Here is a 21,045-nt window from a genome sequence, read left to right as displayed (position 1 = left end):
CGACGGCGATCGGCCGCCGCCGGCAATTAAGGGCGGCACAGCCGCCGGCATTTACCGCCGTTGATCGGCGGAGAATTGCCGGAACATTACCGACGGCATTTACCGTCGGTAATTAGCGGCGGCATTAACGTCGTCGGTAATGTCCACCGCCGTCCGGTGGCGCATCGCCGGAGTTAGCCAGGATATTACCGAGGGCAAATGTCGTCGCCAATTACCGACGGCATTTTGCCCTCGATAATTTTTTTTAATTTTTATTTTATTTATTTATTTATTTATTTATTGTATATCCACAATTTATTTCTGTATTTATACAGTATTGCATAATTTAGATGAACTTCCCAGTCGGTCACCCGACTTCCCAGTGGGTCACCCATCTTGCTTGTGCTCTATGTCAAGCACACTTAACTTTGAAATTCTTTTCGAGTGGTCACCAGTACAGAACACTCGTATTATTGATATATCTACACCTATTAATTCATTTAAATGCTATATGCTCACTCATATATTTATAATCTTTGAATATGTGGAGATAATACCTGAAAGATGTTGTTAATTACTGATCGAGTTCGTTTCCATCCTTATTTTTATCGTCGGTAAAATATTTAATTATTAATTTTATTTTATTTTAACATTAATACACTAAAAGTGTTTTAATTTGGTTATTGTAATGTGATTTGAATTTATTTGTTTATGTTAAATGCAATCATCATCATCATTGCCATAAATATATAAAACATATATAGTTTTAATAAAACACTTGAAATATATAGTTCAATAAAACATAAATTTGAAAATAAAGTGCAAATGTAATTTTGTTTGAAAACATAAATATAAGTCTAGCATCATCATCATCAGGGGGAGACCTAAGCATCATCATCAGGGGATGGAGCTCGCTGACCACTATACATCCTCATAAACTGCTCCATTTGAGCAATGCGCTCCTGCATGGCTTGTCGTTCTGCTTGCTCTGCAGCCAATCGTGCCTCCATTGCAGCCCTCTCTGCTTCCCGCTCCTGTTCCTGCTGCTGCAGGCGCTCCTCCAGCGTGGAGATCCGTGTCTCATAAAGCTGCTGAGACACCGTAGAAGTGCCCGTGCTGCGGATAGACCCCCTACTAGCCTGGCTCTGCCCGGCACTCCCGACGCCGTAGATCCGTGACCTGTCCGGCTGTACCACATCCAAATACACCTCATCTAGCCGCTGCTCTCGTCCTGTGGCAGCGACAAGTCGATGAACCTCGTGCTAATTCATACATAACAATGCATAATTGTTAGAAAATAAATACATTCACTAAATATTTGAATAAACTTAAACACTTGCGTCAATTCTTGCATCTCTCTCCGACGTATAAGTTCCATCGGCGTACATGTGGAGGCGGAGAAAGGTGGCATAGTTCGGCGCATCTTGGGGGAAATCAGGCTCCAAGTTCTGTTCATGCATTTATATAAGATAAATAAGTTATATTAGTCAAGATATTATATTATATAAGATAAATAAGTTATATTATATATATATATATATATATATATATATATATATATATAGGGTGTGGTTCTAGAGAAAACTACATTATATGTGAGAACGTGAGAACCATCAAATCTAATGCATTCACTGTTAAAATTAATGCACTCAAAAAAATAAAAAAAATTGCTCCCTTCAGGATTCGAACCCAGGATCTGCATTCATCCAACAAGATGATACATTCACCGTAGATCTTGATGATCGAATGGCTGAAAATGGTTCTCCGTTCTTTTTTTATTTATGGTTCTTTCTTGAACCTCTCCCTATATATATATATATATATATATATATATATATATATATATATATATATATATATAGGGGAGGGCTACAGTAAAAACACTTCTTAAAATATAAATATAAACGTTTTTTAATGTACGAATTTTATCCAACAGGGTTACGAATTCATCCAACATGGTTATGAATTGTGAAAAATAAATTTTTGCTACCTTCGGGATTCAAACCCAGGACCAAAAATTCATCCAAAAGGATTACGAATCAACCGTAGATCTTGATGATCTAAGGGCTGAAAATCATTTATATTTTATACACTTAACAGTGTTTTTATTCTAGCCTTCCCATATATATATATATATATATATATATATACACATATACTTATGAACTTAATTATTTGTTAATTATTAACCATATACTGCTGCAGGATACGAGTCGACTGAGACCCGCCCACGTGCCTACTGATCCCTGTACCCTCCCCATCGGGCTCAGACATCTGGTTGGCACATGCTCGTGTAGAAACAACCTGAACCTTGGGACGCTGCCAGTATTCCTGGAGTCCAGTCCAGAAATTGGGAGTCATCCAGGCGGGTCTAGACATCTCTCTCCCTTGGCGGGTACACTCCTTGAGCTCTTTATTGTAGTCGCTCATCATGTCGGAGTACCTTTTTGCGGGCGTTTTTCTCCCACATGGCCCTCACGTCATGCTCATCCTCGGGCTTCCAATAAAACTCTTTCTGTTGAAAGAAAGAGAATTAATTTAATATCAAACAATTTAATATGATAAATTTATATATACTATAAATTTATTTGTACCCGTAATTCATCAAAAAACGTATCCTTCATCGCCGGGGGCGTCAACTTCCATGTGTACCCGCCTGGGTTATCAAACATCTTAAATGCTTGCGTGCAAGCTTTGGACAGGCCTATTGGCTCCAACAACACACTGTGTAAAAGTAATTTTATCACTTAATCATGGTATACGAGAAACAGTAATTTAAACTAAAGTACTTACCCAATCGTAGGATTCCTCTAAAATATAATCCTCCCTGTTTCCTTAGCCGATCTCTCTCTGATCACGGCAGCTGTAGGGCCCCTAGGCCTTCTAGCCCGTGAACTACTAGCAGAGACCTGAGGAGTCTCGGGAGTCCCAGAAATATGCGTCCCAGACCCATCAGATGTGTCTCTAGTAGCTTCCGGCGCATTACTTCCAGATTGCCTCCCAAATCCCAATAAACTTCTACGGCTAGACATGATACATGTTGCATACAATTACATTAACAAATATATAACCAAACATAATATTAACAGTAACTAACAAACATAACAAATTTATTTTCAAATTCAACCAAAATGTGCTTTTACATTTATTCATAATCATCACTACTATCATCATCACTATCGTCAAATGTCAACGGGGGATCATCGTCTTCTGGTTCATCGTCATCTTCAATCTCAACGATTCCACCGAGGGGATGAAGAAGAAGTGGTTGTTCAATGCCTACATTTGTGTGAGTAGACATAATAGTAACCACTTCTTCTTGAAATGGTTGATCTAATGTTGATGTAGATACTTCAACCTTTGATCTTGCGTTGACTTTGCATGCTGACCACCAATTTTTCTTTGATTGGTTCGTACTGGGATAGGGGCAGTAAAACACTTGAACTGCCTGACTCGCCAAAACAAAGGGATCATACTTCTTATATCTTCTTGTGTGGTTCACTGAAACTAACTTGAAGTCTGTATCAATAGAAGTTCCCTGAGCCGACAAGTCAAACCATTCACATTTGAACAAGACTGTTTTCTTAATTGGATACCCCGAATACTCCAGCACGCAAACCTCTTGCAGACGCCCATAAAAGTCTAGCACATCTCTATCACTACCGTAGACCGAGCCTTTCATGCAAACGCCACTGTTCACAGTCGCACTCTCTCTATCATGATCAGTCGTGTGAAATCTGTAGCCATTCACGAAATAGCCGGAGTATGTTTCAATCTCCCTTAATGGTCCAGCTGCAAGCGACCTAATATACGGGTTCAACTCGTCGTTACAAGGACGACAAACCTGTTACACACATTAATTTAAGTTTGCAAGCCAATTTTAGAGTAAGTAAATGTATATTTAACTTAAATATATCGTCTCTTACGTAATGGCTAAACCACATAATAAACTCGTTGTCAAACGCGACCTCAAACTCTGCATCAGTCATGTAAGGATTTGCATATCGCTTTTCCTCCTTGAAGATCCTTGGATACAAAGAAAAAGTTATATGTTACTACCTATGTATGATGAATACTTCTTATACATAAATTGAACGAGAATACTCACTTGCTATATGTCTCTGCAACCTCTGCACAATTGCTCAAAATATACATGTGTGCAGCAATGTATTCGCGCTCATCCATGTATCTCTTCGTCCCTCGACCAAGTGAACGCCCAATAGGTTTGAATATGGCAAGACAGAGATGATCCTTATTTTCAGCAACAAGCATCTCAATATTGCGAGGCAAAGTTGTCCACTTTGTAGATATTTGATCTTCAAAGTAAAAAGAAGAGAAGGTTGACATTTCTGCAAGTATGTATGCATTGGAGATGGACCCCTCAACTTTGGCTTTGATTTTTATATGATTTTTCAATGTCCTCAAATATCGTTCAAAAGGATACATCCACCGATATTGCACTGGACCAGCCAATCGTGCCTCATCTGCCAAATGAACTGGTAGGTGCTCCAATGAATCAAATAAACTAGGAGGGAAGATACGCTCAAGTTTGCAAAGAGTAACAGCTATCTTCTCACTAAGTATTCCCATATCGTATATGGCCACGTTGCGGGATGTTAATTCTCTGAAGAAGAAACTTAACTCTGTAATTGCCTCCCAAACATTCTTAGGAAGAAGTTCTTTAAAGGCAACAGGCAACAGTATTTGCATGAACACGTGACAGTCGTGACTTTTCATGTTGTGCATCTTCAGGGCGTTCATGTCAATGCATCTACTAATATTTGACATGTACCCATCGGGAAACTTAAGACTCTTGATCCATTGAAGTAAGATCTTCTTCTCTTCCCTGTCAAGCGTATAACATGCTTTCGGATACTGTCGGGTTCCATCCACTTTCTTCAACTCTTTCCGCTTGCAGAAGATGTTCAATTCTTCTATGGATTTTTCTATATCTTTTGTCTTCCCCTTCACATTCAGGACAGTATTAAACACGTTATCAAACACATTTTTCTCAATGTGCATGACATCCAGATTATGTCGAATCAAAATATGTCTCCAATAGGGTAGATCCCAAAATATGCTTTTCTTTTTCCACCCAACATGTTGATATTTTGCGAGTTGAGCGTTCCTGCCATCGAAGTCTTCGGTAACCTTCACGAAGCCCAACCCCTCAATTTGATTCAAGATTTCTATTCCCGATCTTTGTTCTGGTGGACCAACATTGCAGGTCTTATTCTTCAAGAATGAAGTTTTGTTTCTCCTAAACACATGGTTAGGAGGTAAGAACTTCCGATTATTATCAAACCACGATTATTTTCCACTCCTCAGTAAAGTGAATGCTTCTGTATTCTCCATGCAGTGTGGACATGCCAATTTCCCAGTTGTACCCCACCCAAACAACATAGCGTACGCTGGAAAATCACTGATAGTCCATATCAGAGCTGCTCGCATCTGGAAATTTTGCTTCAACGATATGTCGTAAGTGTTCACACCAACCTCCCACGGAGATTTCAACTCTTGTATCAGTGGCTGTAAGAAAACGTCCAACTTCATCTTTGGGTTTGATGGCCCAGGCACGAGGACTGTGAGGAACATGAATTGTTCTTTCATGCACAACCACGGAGGCAAGTTATACGGCGTGACAATAACTGGCCAAGAAGAATATTGACGCCCTGATTGTGCAAATGGGGCAAAACCATCTGTAGAAAGGCCCAATCTCACATTTCTGATCTCCTCGGCGAATCCAGGAAAGACTGAATTCAAGTGTTTCCATGCCGGAGAGTCGGTCGGGTGGCGCATGATCCCATCGTCTGTTGAGGTCGCATGCCACCACATATTTTTAGCAGTTGCGGGAGATGCAAACAATCTCTGCAATCGGGGCATCAAGGGAAAATAGTGCATCTGTTTGGCGGGCACCTGTTTCTTTCGGCGACTTCCAGATGCATGCAAATTCTCCTTATATCGTGATTGGTCACAGAATATACAATTATGTAGCTCGCTAGTTTTCCCCCAATACAACATGAAGTTATTAACACAACAATCAATCTTCTCTACTGGCAAACCCAAACCACGCAGATTTCTTTTCGTACTATAGAAGTCTTCTAGACAGTTGTTATCCTGCGGTAAAGCAGCTTTCATCATCGAAGACATTTGATTGTAAGTCCTCTCTGACATGTGGCTTTCAGCCTTTATGCTCATGAACTGAGTCATCCAACTTAATTGTGTGTACGTGTCACATCCTGCGTACAATGGAGTATCCGCTGTATCCAACATGTTATAAATATGCTGAGCGTCATTATTGGGCGGCTGCTCCAGATTTGGAGGATCTTGATAATTACTAGGTCCAGCATGGTCATGCACCATCCTTTCGTAGTTATTGTATGATCCATCATCCTCATCCATTATAACATGTTCTGTCGGCATATACAGCGGTGCTTCCCCGTGAGAAACCCAATTTGTGTAATTTAGGACAAATCCACGCCTACTAACATGTTTTCTGACCGTAAGTACATCTAAATACGCTTGATTCTTGCACTTCTTACACGGGCACCTAATGTTACCTTCTCCATCTGTGTATGCCGTTTGATTTCTCGCCCACTCAAGAAAACTCTCAAGCCCCGTTTCAAATGCAGTACAATCATTGTATCTCGCGTACATCCACATACGATTATCACTCATTCCTGCAAATTCTAATTGAAAAAAATAAATAAAATATATAATAAATTAATTGAAATCTAACAAAATTTCGACAACATAACCCCACTATCCTAACTACCAAGTGCTCGACTCTACCAGCAGCTATAGTGACCATAGTGGTCCTAATTTACTAAGCCTATACTAGGTCTACCCGGCCCCCCAATGTCGAAGCAATAATACAATACAAATAAAAGCAATAAAAATCAGGGTAATTAAATTAAAAACAATCATTTGTTGGGAGAAGATCCTTAAGAAATAATCAATTTCTATCCCAAAGGGAAAAGATCCTTAAGAAATTGATTAAATCTATCCCACAATATATATAATAACATAACATTTCATAAACACATAACATAGCACATAACATTTAATTTAACAAAATCATCCAACATATATAAATTATTCTAACAAACAACTTAAACTAATTGATTATTATTTTTTTTATTAAAAGCGGTATTTTATAAAAGATAAAACAAAGGAAGAACAAACCCATGAAGGCACAGAGACGTCAACTATGGGACGAGTGTACTTGACAAGAGCAGAAAGTGTACTTGACAAGAGCAGAACAAAAAAGCAAACGAGCGGAAGGAAACACTTCAGGAACTCCGGCCTCACCATCGTTCCCAAGTAAATCCGGCTCAAACAAACAAAAGACAAAGACCAAAGAACCCAAGCAGCCATGAAGCAGGCCAAGACGGGCACGGAACAACAACAATCAGAAGCACCCCTAACGGGACTTAGATGCGACGAAGATGACTATGGCTCGCGATGTCTCGGATGACAGCGTCCTCAATGACCTCAATCCCATTGCTCCAAAAACCCTCTTGTCTCGCAGGGTTTGCCATAATGTCCGCCACAACGTTTCCCTCCCGATAAATATGCGAAACCCGAAAAGTGATCTCATGTAAGCGAGCTAACGTCTCCTTCCAATAACTGATGAAACGCCAAGGAACCTCCATCGATCGCTGCTGTAGGAGACGAACAACATATGAGGAGTCCGCCTCGAGCCAGAGCTTGCGCCATCCTCGGTTATAAGCTATCGCAATGGCAGTGATCGCCGCAAGTAGCTCAGCTTCAAAAGCGAAGCCCGATCCTCCCTTTGTGTGGAAACACCCCTGAACAGTTGCAGCGTGGTCTCTGAACACTCCACCACCAGCAATTAAACCCGGTGAGCCGGACGCAGAGCCGTCCGTATTTACTTTGATCCAACCAATATCCGGCGGCCACCAATGCACAGATAAGAATTCCGGCGGAGGTGCAGGCCGAGAAGAAACCCCAATGGATCGTAAAGTGAGGTAATCGTTCCATTCATTGGCCATGTAGCCGAGCTTCAACGGCAACGCCTCGGCTTCCTTGAAAGCCGTCTTTATAAAGCTCAGAACCTTTATGGCAGTAAAAGCCTGATCGTCAAATATGCATGCATTTCTGCTAGTCCAAATCATCCAAATAGCGCTTAGAATTCCAATCTTCCACACTCTTCCCAGAAGAGAGCTAAAATTCATATTCCACGCCATGACCAATAAACTCTGGATGTCAAGGCAGTCAAGCAGATGCAACTGCCTAAGCCAGCCAAGAAAGGCTTGCCAAATCGGAATCACCCTAGAACATCCCCAGAAAGTGTGATTAATAGATTCCGCAGCAGTAAGGCAAATCGGACAAGCATTGGGAACAATGAGCCCCTGCCTAATCATGCAATCAATCGTAGGAAGCCTCCCATGAATGAGTCTCCAGCAGACAATGGAGCGGCGTATAGGAACAGCCGTATCCCAGATCCACTTCCCCCAAACAACTTTGGGGTATCTATGTGATATATTGGCGAAAGCCAATGAGGAAGTAACATCTCCGCGCAAAGAGGCCTTCCAAAAGCGCTCATCATGCCCATCTCCCAAATGGATAAGAAGGATATCGCACACAATTTCAGGGAAATTATCAACAAAGTTTTCAGAGAAATGCCACTTGCCATCAAAGAAGTAATCTGAAATAGGCTGTTGTAATAAACCCCATAAAAAGACAGGAATGCCAAGTTTATCACGAATCCTATACCCCAACCAATCATCAAGCCAAAAGAGGGTGTACCGCCCGTTCCCCACCATGACATAAGAGTCATCCACCAGTACATTAATTTCATGCTTAACACCTATCCAGATCGAGGAGTTTGCCACATTCTCTTTGGCATAGCCCTGCGGATTGAGATAACGAGAAGAAAGGGTTTTGTGTGCAAAGGAATTACCTTTTATAATATTCCAAGCCAGCTTCATTAGAAAGCTCTTGTTCATTAAAGTAAACGAGCGTATTCCTAATCCACCCTCCTCCTTAATGGCGCAGCATCTGCTCCATTTTACCGAACAAGAAGGCTTTTGCTCAGTGTTCCCAGTCCATATAAAGTTTCTGCATTTTCGATCCAGCTCATAAAGAAGCGACTTTGGCCAGCTGTAAACCATCATAGTGTGAGTTAAGGAACTTTGAATGACAGAATTCACAAGGCAAATTCGGCCAGCCATCGAAAGATGCAAACCCGCCCATCTTGAAAATTTATGAATAATTTTATCTTTGATGCTTGTGAGATGAGAAGCCCTTGGCTTCCCCACAAATAACGGCGCTCCCAGGTAAGTAATATGATCATTCCCTTGAGTGAAATTCAAGACCTGATTTATTCCACGCTTCATAGACGTAGAAACTCCCTTCGCAAAGTATATCCGTGATTTCTCCAAGCTGCAAACTTGTCCAGACAGCTCCCCATAGTACTCCAGAATATGTTTTATCGTTTTAGCATTACGAATGGAAGACCTGCAAAAAATGAGAATATCATCGGCATATAGAAGATGAGTTGGGAACAACATCGATCTACAAAAGCTCATAGGAGTGAGGCGACGAGCAGCGACACAATTCAAGATCAGGTGACTAAGCATGTCTTCGGCGATGCCAAAGATAATAGGAGAAAGAGGATCTCCTTGTCTGACCCCTCTAGTGCAAGCAAAATAACCACTGAGATGTCCATTGTAAAGTATGGAAATTCTGGCCGAGCTGAAAATGATGGAAATCCATTGAATGAATCTTTCATGGAAGCCCAAAACACGAAAAACCTTGAGAATGAAATCCCAGTTCATGGTGTCAAATGCTTTCTTGATATCAATCTTGCAAGCCATGTTCGCGCTTCGATTAGTGCGATTCATGCAGTTGAAGCCTTCTGAACCAAGCATGATGCAATCATGGATAGACCGACCGCTGATAAAGCCAAATTGATTCTGGGAAACAATATCAGAAGCAACTCTGTTGAGCCTGACCGCCAAAACTTTAGAGATGATTTTAAAGAAGAAATTCGAAAGGATGATCGGCCTTAGGTCAGAGACCGAAGACACCGCCTCTGCCTTAGGAATCAGCACCAGAGTATTAGCATTGCAACCATCGGGGAGATAAGAATTTAGGAAGAAACAACGCACAGCACGGATTATATCTTCCTTAATTATATCCCAACAGTGATGAAAGAACACCCCTGAGAACCCATCCGGCCCCGGAGCGCTGGAAGCATCCATGCTGCGGACAGTAGCCGCGATTTCCTCATCAGAAGGAATATCAATCAAGCACCTATTATGTGCCTCGTTGACCTGCATGTCGATGTGTGCTTCCAAATCAACCAAATCCACATTGGTGGCAGCTCCTTGCGAAAAAAGAGCAGTAAAATGTTCCACAATGTGGCGCTCAATAGCTGACTGCTCATAAACCATGTCACCCTCAAAGTTGAGATGATTAATGACCAGACCCGATTTCCTATTCCGAAGTGCCTTATGGAAAAAAGCCGTGTTTCTATCACCATCTTGAAGCCACTTGACCCGACTTTGTTGCTGAAGTTGTACGTTCTTTCTGGTAAGCATCGTGTTTATAGCAGCTTGCTTAGTTACTTCCTCATCAAAGTTATCATCCGTGTACCCTTCCCTTGAAATACGCGCCTGAACAGAAGCAAGCTCCTCCTGTGCTTCAGCTAACTTAGCATCAAGGTTGCCAAAGGTAGTTCTGTTCCATTCCCTTAGCACACTTTTTAATCTTTTCAATTTTATCATAACCTTAAAGATCGGGCAAGGAGTGTAAACCACGGCATCCCAAGAGTCCCGCACAAGATCAAGAAAACCAGCGTGGCCCACCCACAAATTCTGGAATCGGAACGGCCTTTTTCCAGGAGCAAAACGAGATTTGCATTGAAGCACAATGGCTGAATGATCCGACGTAAGCCTTGGCAAAACATGAGAATTAACAGAATCCCAAAGATTATCGAAAGAAGAAGAAATAAGAGCTCTATCCAGAAGAGTTTCCACATGATTGGGTAAAAACCTTCTGCCCGACCAGGAAAATTGCAGACCCGAGGAGGAGGGTTCCAGAAAACTTGTGTCATCGATGAACCTGCAAAAATCCGCACAAGAACTTCTAGAAGGGAGAACCGTGCTGAGACGCTCGTGAGCTCCTTTCACAGCATTAAAATCACCAATAAAAACCGTGTTTCCATCAATATAATTAAGAAGGTCAGCCCAGAGATTCCTTCTGAGAACCGCATCATTGGCACCATGAATAACCGCAACCCGAAAACAAAGATTCTGCCAAGTACAATTAGAAACAACCACCTGATCTGAAGAGAAGAGAATTGTAGTGGCCACAGCAGGCTGAGCCAAAAACCAAATGTTAGATCTCCGCGGCAATCTACAATTCTGGTGGCGAGGCGTGAGATTCAGAGATTGCCAGAAACTCATCTGAATTTTGCGAAACTTGGATTTGGGCTCAATGATGCCCAAAATCAATGGAGAAAAAGAACGACAATGCTCCTTGAGAAGCCGTTTAGACTCGTCCGTAAGTCCTCGGACATTCCAAACGAGAAGATTGATCAGAGAAGAGATTAAAAATCTGGCGATGGGGTGTCCCCCATCTCCATTTCAGCAGCCCAGCTCTTAGCTGCCATATTATGCATGGTGCGTATACTCGGCGTATCCGGTTGCTCAACCACAAAATCATGAACTTGGTGTCCCAAATCAATAGATTTTTGAAGTCTGTTCTTAATAGAATCCGTGGATGGAGTGTGAATGCTTCTCCCACGTCCACTTCCTGGCGGCCGTCCACGACCCCGCTTTGCAGTAGCTTGATTGGCATCCTTAGGAATTTCTTTAAAGAAAGATTCCAGTCTCTGAATCTTCATGGCATTCTCAAGCGTTAAAGCTTTTAGATCGGTCTCCTGTATCGTCCCTTCTTTAAAAGTAAGCACTTCTTCAATCATCTCCCTTGTAGAATCATTCACCGTTCCTGTAGTAAGTGTTTCAGTAGATGACTTGTCAAGTTCATTGACATTTTCCACATCTACAGTTTCGTGATTATTCGAATATTTTGCAGGCACCAAGATTTTTCCAAGCATATCAGGCCCAGAGATAGCATTCCGATTTTCCTGTATAGACTCAAGTTGATAGTCACCTGTGTCTTCAGTTTCCCCAGCATCCCGTTCGTCAATCGTTTCTTCTGCGATGTCCTGCAATTGCTGATCTGTCACAACTTCTTTTGGTTGCCAAGCAGCCGCCGCTCCTTGCTGCTGCACAACCTTCTGCTGTTCCTTATTAGTGATAGCATCTCCAAGCGTGTCCTGCTAGCGTTGACGTGCTCCGCTCTATCCCTTGCTCGACGACACTTATCAATCGAATGCCCTGTGATCTTACATACAGTGCAGAAAGCAGGAAGATTTTCATAACTGAATTCCACATATAAGGAACTATCATCTTCATCAATCATTACATACTCACGAAGGGGTAAAGACATATCAATTTCAATCAAAACCCTCGCGTAATGTCCTACTTCTCTAACCGCCGAGGAAGCGTCAATTTTTAAAGGAGATCCGAGATACCTACCAATTGCGGAAATAACTTCCGGATGCCAAAGCTCGATGGGAAGGTAATAAATGCGAACCCAAACCTGTGCCAACGCTGAGGCTTCCTTGTAAGGATTAAACTTTGGAACCCATTCACGTAGTCTAAATTGACCTCCAGAAATTTCTTGAGTCAAAGTTTTCTTAACTATCTTCTTCTCATCCATCGATCCAAATTTCAACGTAAAATACCCCTTGCCCATGGTTATTAGTTGCCACTCATTTGGAACTTGCCAGAGTCGCTGCAGTTCCGCCTTTAGCTCGTGCGCCATACGTGGCTTGATCCCTTTGCGAAGTATCAATCTTCCAATAAGAGCATGCTTAAAGTCAGCCACCCGCTGCTGGTAAAATTCCTTGGGTATCATGAGCGTGTCCACGCCATTGATCTTGCTTGTGTTTAGGGCTTGAAATCTGTGAGCGGGGACATCTGGCTTGCGCGGTCGAGGAGTGACAGCAGCAGCGTAGGTTCGTTCTGGTTGCTTAGCGGTCTGCTCCACCGTTCTATCATCAGTATTCCCAACTGGAACAAAATCAGAATTTGGGAGCAGTTGTGACGAACTGGCCTTGTGCGGTTGAGAGCCACCCTTGTTCGGTGAGAAATTGTTCGAAACGGGTGGGAGGTTGAGCGCCGATCGATCATGTTCGCCACGAGGCAGGTGATCGCCGGAATCCATATGTGCTTGCGTCGTGAAGGCGCTAGAGTTTCATCACCTTCTGATCTCCGACGAAGACGGCCCTCCGGAGGCGGACACGTGATGGCAGCGAATAGTTGCTGCGCACCCGTGGCCCGGTGGCCGTGAGAGTTTGTCGTGGGAGCGACTGGGAGAGTTGGGTAGATCTAGATCTGAAAATAAAGGCAGATGATGGACTTTTCTCTCCTCGTGACTGTTCTTTCTCTCGTCAAAAAAACAGCTGCTGCTCGGATAACAGATGCTGCGGAAGATGTTGATCGAAAATAACAGATGCTGCTCGGAGGAGAAGGCTGAACTGGAGTCCAAAGAAGTGGCCGGAACTGCTGCTGCTTGCTCCGATGGTCAAGGCTTCTGCGGCGCGTCTGTAGTCTCTCTGAACGGACCAGCAAGGCAGCAAGGCAGGCGGCAAAGGGAGCAGGTTCGCAGTGGGCGATTGGACGGCAGGCTCGCGACGCCGGCGAGCGGCAGCGCGGTGGTAGAAATACGAGCACTCCTTTTTTTTGACTTCTCTAGAGAGAGAATATCGTATCTCCTCGAAAAAAAATCATCACTTAAACTAATTGATTAAAATTAAGCATGCTTAATAGAATTTAAAATTAATCATGCTTCATATAATTTATTTATAAACAAAGCCAATTAAAAATTAATTAACTAGATCTAACAAATAAATCTATTTAATTAACATAAATACATAAATAAATTCATAAATAATTAAATAAATAAATAAGAGAAGCGTATGGTGGTGGTTTCCGGCGGGGTGTCGTGAAGAAGGCGGCGAAACGAGGTCGTCGAACTACAAGGAAGAATATAAGTGAAAATTAAATAATTATATATATAATTAAAATGAGATATATAGATCTAGAGAGAGTTACCTGGGCACGGCGGCGGCGGTCGGCAACGGCGGCGGCAGGTGGAGAGCGGAAGCAGCAGCAGGGGGGAGCGCGGGGGGGGGAGGGTTTCTGTGTGTGTGCGGCGCAAAACTGAAAAAAGAAGGGATACGCGTGAATTATATTTAGTTCATTAGCGACGGCAATTACCGTCGCTAATTAGCGACGGCAAAACGCCGTCGATAATTGCATAAAATTAAACATTTATTGCGTATACTAAAATTACCGGCGGCGGCGCCGTCGCTAATTACCAGCAGCGATTTTGCCGTTGGTAATTGGCCGGTGATTGCAAAAGAGCGGGTCGCCCGAAATGTCGTCGCTATTTACGCGTTTTTTTGTAGTGATATAACTAAATTTTTTGACAAAGGCTTGATATGCGGATTTTTTTTTGGTCAAAAAAAGCATGACGTCCAACCCTCTCTCCCGAACGAAACCCTAATCGCCGTCGTTGCCTCCTCTTTCCGGTAATGGAGTCCGACCAACAGGTCTAGATTCTGGACAAAAGTTCTCTCAAGCTTCCTTTGGTTTCTTCTAACTTTTTGCGTCCTTCCCAATCACCCCGAACTGATGGGGCATCGAAAACCCTAGTTCCGCCGGCAATAATCTCCAACGCTCACACCAAAACGGGAACCTCTACAGCGGTCCCTGATTGCAATACAGGCGTTACTCCGACGACGTCCTACGCTCGTGTCACAGCCCCCAAGTCTACGCGACCGAAAGATATCCCGGCACATAAATTTAAAGCCCTTCAACCGATAAGTCATGGCAACCAAGGAACTCTGGTCATTCCCCGTGACCTTCAGCTGTTCCAACTGAACAAGTTCAAACATGCTCTTATTGGAAGATTGATGCTGAATAAAGGTGATAAGCCAAGACAAACTCGTGATCTAAAGGAGGAGTTGCAAGGCCTTTGGAAACCTTCCGCTCCCTGGCACCTCATGCCTTTGGGTAAAGGATATTATACCTTGAAATTTCAATCTCAGAAGGATAAGGCTGCTGCTAAAGAAAAACTCTTATGGGAATTATCTGTAGGATCAATTCGTCTACGTGAATGGGTCCGTTACTTCGACCCGTACAAAGAATCTTCCTCAATCGCTCAAATTTGGGTAAGAATTTATTATTTACCTGTTGAGCTTTGGCATCCTGAAGTGATATTAGGCATTGGAAGATGGTTAGGGCAACCTCTCAAAATTGATGGCATCTCCATGACAGAGGACGTTGGAAGCTACATGCGCATGCTTGTTGAAGTCGATTTGGCCCAACCTTTGCCGGAGACAATGAACATTGATGGGGGTGATTATTCTTTCCCGGTGGAATTTTGTTATGAATCTATTCCTTTGTTCTGCACTCGGTGCAAGATTACAGGTCACTCGATGGATAAATGTCGAAGGGGCGCTAAATCCAAACCCTCGGATGTGGTGGAGAAGCCTATGGTCAAGGATCCGCAGTGGAAAACCATTAATAAGACGGGAGGAAAGCAGGTACAGGAGAATAGACTCTCTGCTCTTGTCAATGTGACCAACATGAAGGGAGAGCTTAATGTAATGGAAGAGCAGCATAATATGCAACAGCAGGTCTCTGAGGAAGAGGAAACAGTGAATAAAACGGGAGGTATGCATGTCCAGGAGAACAGATTTTCTGCTCTGATCGATGTGAACAACATGGAGGGGGAGCACACTTCAATGGAAGAACATCATGGTATGCAACAACAGACCTCTGAGGAAAAGGAATTTGACGCTCCTGATAAGCAGTCTGAGGTTTCTGCGAAGGTTGCTGTGCAGGTTTCGGCTATGGAACATCCTGATAAAGAAAACTGCGAGCAGGAGGGAGAACCTGCCACTCTTGTCGCTGAACAGTTGGAGGAAGGGCAAGTGGAAGACGTGATCGAGGAGTCCTCCGATGACGAGGATAGATCACATGGGAAGATGATTACAAAGTCTGACATGAACCTGGGCCTTTCTGCGATGGAGGCTCCTTTGAATGAGATTAATGAACATAGTAATTCTGATGCTATGATTGATATGAATTTGACAGTTGAAGCTTTGGGGAATCAACAAAAAGCTAAACAAGTCATACAGATTGCTGACAGTTCGTTGAACACGGTCATTAAAAGAAGGGGGCGACCGCGAAAGCAAGACCAGATTGCGCGCAATCATAATAATGCTCTGAAAAAGCATGAGGAGAATATCAAAAGCAGGTTGAGGAATTCTATAGAGGCAGGACACAAGCCTAACGACTACATAGTGGATTATAGCAACACCAGTAGCATGCGAATTATGGACAATGTGGTTAATAAACGATGGAGTGACGAAGTGGAGGCGGGTGGAACATCCGTGGCTTTACGGATGAATCAAAGCGCTTACTGAAAGAGCATTGTAGCTCTTTTTCCCCTATGATTATTGGTTTGATCGAGCCTAAGGTTCGCCTTCACAAGGTTCGTCAGAGTTTCTGGATGTCGATTAACATGGTTCCACGACATCAAAATAGCAGGCTCTTGCGTCGCCCTAATATTTGGTTAATTTCTCACCCTTCTGTGAACACTAACATTATTCACTCCTCCGAGCAAGCCATTATTGCGGACTGTAGCTGGAATTCGAAGATTTTCAGAGTTGCCATTGTACATGGCGCTAATGATCAGGTGGCCCGTCGCGTTCTTTGGTCGGATCTTCTCTCGGTGATTCAAGAAAACACTGTTTGTATTGGCGATTTTAATGCAGTGAAGGGTGCCCATGAGCGTATTAGCATGGTGACCCCTAGTAGAAGCTCTTGTCGTGATTTCTGTAAGTTTATTGAGGACGCTGATTTTATAGAGTCGCCTACGACAGGGCTGTATTTTACTTGGTCGGGGCGTCGCTTTCTTCCCCGGCATATTGAGTCAAGGCTTGATCGAGCTCTTTTCTCTTCTGGTTTCGCTGACATGTGGACTAATATTGTCACTCATGCGTTACCTAGATTGACTTCGGATCACTCGGCTTTAGTTCTTCAATGTAGAGACGCGGATCCTCCTGGGAAGCATTCGTTCCGGTTTCTTAACATGTGGGTTTTGCACCCTGACTTTCAAAACTTGACTCATAACTCTTGGTCTGGTGATGTGGACGTCCGTTGTCCCATTTTCAAGGTGATGTTTAAACTGAGAAGACTCCGTGCTGATCTTAAGACCTGGAATCGTACGGTTTTTGGGAATGTTGATGATCAGATTATGGTTTATCAGGTTGCACTTTTGGAGATTCAGCAGCGTATTTCACAAAATGGGTACTCGGATTCAATTTTTGATTAGGAGGTACAGGCTCAGGCGCGCCTTAACATCATTTTGGAAAGAAAGAACAGTTTATTGCATCAGAAAAGTAGAGCGAAGTGTTTGACGGATGGTGATCGTAACACTTCTTTTTTCCACCGTCTCATCAAATTCAGGAAGCCGAAGCAGCGCCTGAATCATCTGCGCATTGGGGATCAGATTTCGAGTGATAAGGACGATATTAAGAATCATATTATTGATTTTTTTTCTAATCTTTTCAGGGAGGAGGGTCCGTGTCGTGACGATAGGACCATGTTGGAAGCTATTATTGATCATAGTGTCACTGAGGAGCAGAATGCTAATCTGATCAGAATCCCGGAGGATGACGAGATAAAGGCCTCGGTGTTTGGGATGGACGCTTCTAGCGCCCCGGGTCCTGATGGTTTTTCGGGTCTTTTCTTTCAGAATTGTTGGCATATCATTAAAGAGGATATATGTCTCGCTGTTCGGTTTTTTTTCTTACGGTCTTACCTTCCTGCTGGCTGCAATGCCAGCACGTTGATTTTGATTCCCAAGAAAGATCAGGTTGATACGGTGACTGATCTTCGTCCTATAATTCTCTCGAACTTCTTTTTTCAAAATCATTTCTAAGATTTTGGCTACCAGATTGAGTGCGGTGGCAGCGGTCTGTGTTTCTCCTAATCAGTTTGGTTTTATCAGTGGTCGCAATATTCATGATTGTATTGTGCTGGGTTCTGAAGGTTTTAATTGCATGAATAGAGCTAGTCGGCGCTCGAATTTTGCTTGCAAAATTGACATTAGCAAAGCCTTTGACACTATGAGCTGGGGGTTCATTTTACAGGTGCTTCAGGTCAACGGTTTTCATGAGACCTTTATCAGATGGATTTCTGTGATTTTCACTTCGGCTCGCATTTCTATTCTTTATAATGGGCAGTTGAGTGGTTATTTTGCTTGCTCCAGGGGAGTTCGCCAGGGAGACCCCCTTTCTCCTATTCTGTTTGGCATTGCTGAGGACGTCCTGAGCCATCTTTTCCTGAATTGTGTGCATTCTCGGCACCTGGTGCCCATGGATTTTAGCCGAGGATCTCACTTTCCCACGCATCTTTTGTATGCTGATGATATCCTCATTTTCTGTAAAGCTTCGGTTAGAAATGCCAAAAAGATCAAAGAAATCTTGAATCTTTATGGTGAGCTGTCGGGGCAGATTTGCAATCCGGTTAAGTCTCATGTTTTCTTTTCGTCTAGGGTGGCGACTCCCTTACGAAATAATATTCAGAGGGAGCTTGGTTTTGCTATCGGAAGTTTGCCGGTTACTTACCTTGGTGTTCCTTTATTCACGGGCCGTATTCGTGCTTCTTATTTTATGGCGATTTATGATAAAATCGTTAATAAATTTGCAAGATGGAAAGGGTTGCAGCTCTCTATGGCAGGACGTCTCTGTTTGGTTCGCTCGGTGATTCAAAGTTCGGTTACTCATTCCATGATGATCTATAGATGGCCGAAATCTCTTATTTATAATTTGGATAAGAAGTGTCGTAATTTCATCGGGACCGGGAGTGTAGACATCAAACCTTCCTGCCCGGTCAGTTGGAATCGGATTTGTGCCCCTCGAGCGGAAGGGGGTTTGGGAGTGCGACCTTTCTCTACAATGAACAAGAGTTATCTGATGAAAATGGCGTGGAAAATGGTCCAAGGTCAGGATTTTGCGTTTGCTGTTCTGCGTACTCGTTATCTCACTATCTTTGGCTACGCGAAGCTTAATATTGCCTCTTCCCCTTACTGGACGAGCATCCGAGAGCATGTGAATCAACTTGTTGATAACTCTCTCTTATGTGGGCAAGGGTTCGACCACTTACTTTTGGAAAGACGACTGGTTGGGTTACAAACTGGTGGATAAGTTACGGATTCCAACTTTTATGCATGAGTTCCTCAATCAAGCTATCGATAATTATTTTTTTGATGGGATCTGGCATTTCACAGAGGACTTTATTATTCATTGTTCCGATATTGTGGTGGATATACTACTCCTCCCGTTTGGTGATGAGGAAGATCAACGTTTCTGGAAGTCGTCGCTTACTGGTAATGTTTCGGCTGCTACGGCGTTTGCGGCTAACAGTCATTGTTTCCCCAAGGTTTGTTGGGGGAGTTGGATATGGGAGAATTTTATCCCGGAGCGCAGATCTCTTCTTACTTGGAGGTTAATCCATAAACGCTTACCTACTCAGGATATCTTGATTCGTCATGGGAAGATGATTGGGCCGAATAGGTGCGCCCTCTGTGGTAAGGACGAGGAAACTATTAGCCATCTATTTTGGAGATGCTCGGTGGTTAAGCTTGCTTGGCATGAGTTGCTGGAGTGATTTCATAAGACTGATTATCTGCATCATGCGGACATTCACGATTTCCTAGTCACTGCTTGGAATGCTAAGTTCAGTTCTTTGGTGACTTCTTTCTGGAAAGCGGGGGTTATAAATTTGTTATGGAAAATTTGGGATTGTCGCAATCAAATCATTTTTGAAGATAAAAGTTTCTCTCATAGGGATCTCAGCCGTTTTCTCAAAGTGGCTTTCAAAGAAATGGATGCTCATTTCTCTAAAATGGGTAATTCTAATAATTCTTGGTCGGATTATCTCACTTTGAGAAGTATTGGGGTTGCTACTCGTGCGGCTCCTCCGCCGGTTATGGTTAATGTTCACTGGTGGCCTCCGGTGGGTCAATGGATGAAAGTCAATACGGATGGGTCTGCGATGGGAGCTCCGGGAAGTATTGCTGCTGGGGGCGTTTTTAGGGATCATTGGGGCTGGGTCCGGGGTTGCTTCCACTTTAAAGGAGGAACAGGATTTGCCTTTGAAGCTGAACTACTTGCGGTAATTTATGCAATTAGGATTGCACATCATAGAGGCTGGCATATGTTGTGGATTGAAGGCGATTCGGCCTATATTGTTCGTCTGTTGACTTCTAGATCGTTGGATGTTCCGTGGCGTTTCATGGCGGCTTGGAGAAAGGCGCTTAAGCTCTTGGAGGAGTTTCAGTTGCAGGTGTCGCATATTTTTCGTGAGGGAAACTGTGCGGCAGACTTGATGGCGAATCAGGCTAGACCTGAGGGATGGTGGCCCTATGCTCGGGACGAAATTAAAAAAGCGGTGGCCATGGACATGACGACTCATAGCCATGTTAGGATCAAGTTTTGACACGGGTTGCAGTTGCGGTTTCTTTTCGCGCTGCTGTTTCGGTTTGCTCAGGGGGCTTCTGGTGCGTTTCTTGGATGCGGGTTTTTGTCGAACAGATGGAGGGCAGGTTTCTGCACGGGTTTTGTTCATCAGGAGGCCGGATTGGAGTTTATTTTTCCTCGAGCAAGAGTTGCTACCTGTTCAGCGGTGTGATCTGCAGCAGAATATGGAGCAGATGTGTGACCCCGGGCGGTATAAGGATTTTTTGTTTTGGTTTAACCGTGATCTTTTTTCCAACAGTTGGTGGGCGGGCTTGGGTTTCGGGCGGTCGTCCGATTTGATCGCCTTGTCGTCTGGTGTGAGCTGTTGGGGGAAGATTGTTGTCGGCAACAATCTGATTTTTGTTTCTCATGGATCGATTGGAAGGAGTTTTTTGGAGGAAGAAGGGCCTGCAGCGACGGCGTATCACCGG

General features: G+C 43.3%; 3 protein-coding genes across 3 annotated transcripts; 2 read left to right on the top strand and 1 right to left on the bottom strand.

Moving 5' to 3' along the window:
* Nucleotides 1–7,412: 7,412 nt before the first annotated feature.
* Nucleotides 7,413–11,414, bottom strand: LOC130998479 (uncharacterized). Its single transcript, XM_057923898.1, has one exon. It carries the CDS (start codon nt 11,412–11,414, stop codon nt 7,413–7,415), a length of 4,002 nt encoding a protein of 1,333 aa, XP_057779881.1.
* A 2,084-nt stretch (nt 11,415–13,498) lies between these two features.
* LOC130998478 (uncharacterized) lies at nt 13,499–16,513 on the top strand. Its single transcript, XM_057923897.1, has 2 exons — nt 13,499–13,678; nt 14,951–16,513. The coding sequence occupies exons 1-2, from the start codon at nt 13,499–13,501 to the stop codon at nt 16,511–16,513; spliced, it is 1,743 nt and encodes a 580-aa protein (XP_057779880.1).
* A 26-nt stretch (nt 16,514–16,539) lies between these two features.
* LOC130998477 (uncharacterized) lies at nt 16,540–19,763 on the top strand. The gene is made up of 5 exons (XM_057923896.1): nt 16,540–17,399; nt 17,664–17,976; nt 18,035–19,292; nt 19,384–19,535; nt 19,629–19,763. The coding sequence occupies exons 1-5, from the start codon at nt 16,540–16,542 to the stop codon at nt 19,761–19,763; spliced, it is 2,718 nt and encodes a 905-aa protein (XP_057779879.1).
* Nucleotides 19,764–21,045: the final 1,282 nt, after the last annotated feature.

The sequence above is a fragment of the Salvia miltiorrhiza genome, chromosome 8, assembly GCF_028751815.1.
Source record: "Salvia miltiorrhiza cultivar Shanhuang (shh) chromosome 8, IMPLAD_Smil_shh, whole genome shotgun sequence".
Classification (NCBI taxonomy): Eukaryota; Viridiplantae; Streptophyta; class Magnoliopsida; order Lamiales; family Lamiaceae; genus Salvia; species Salvia miltiorrhiza.
Note: the sequence above shows the minus strand (reverse complement) of the source record. Positions and strands in the feature narration are given on the sequence as shown.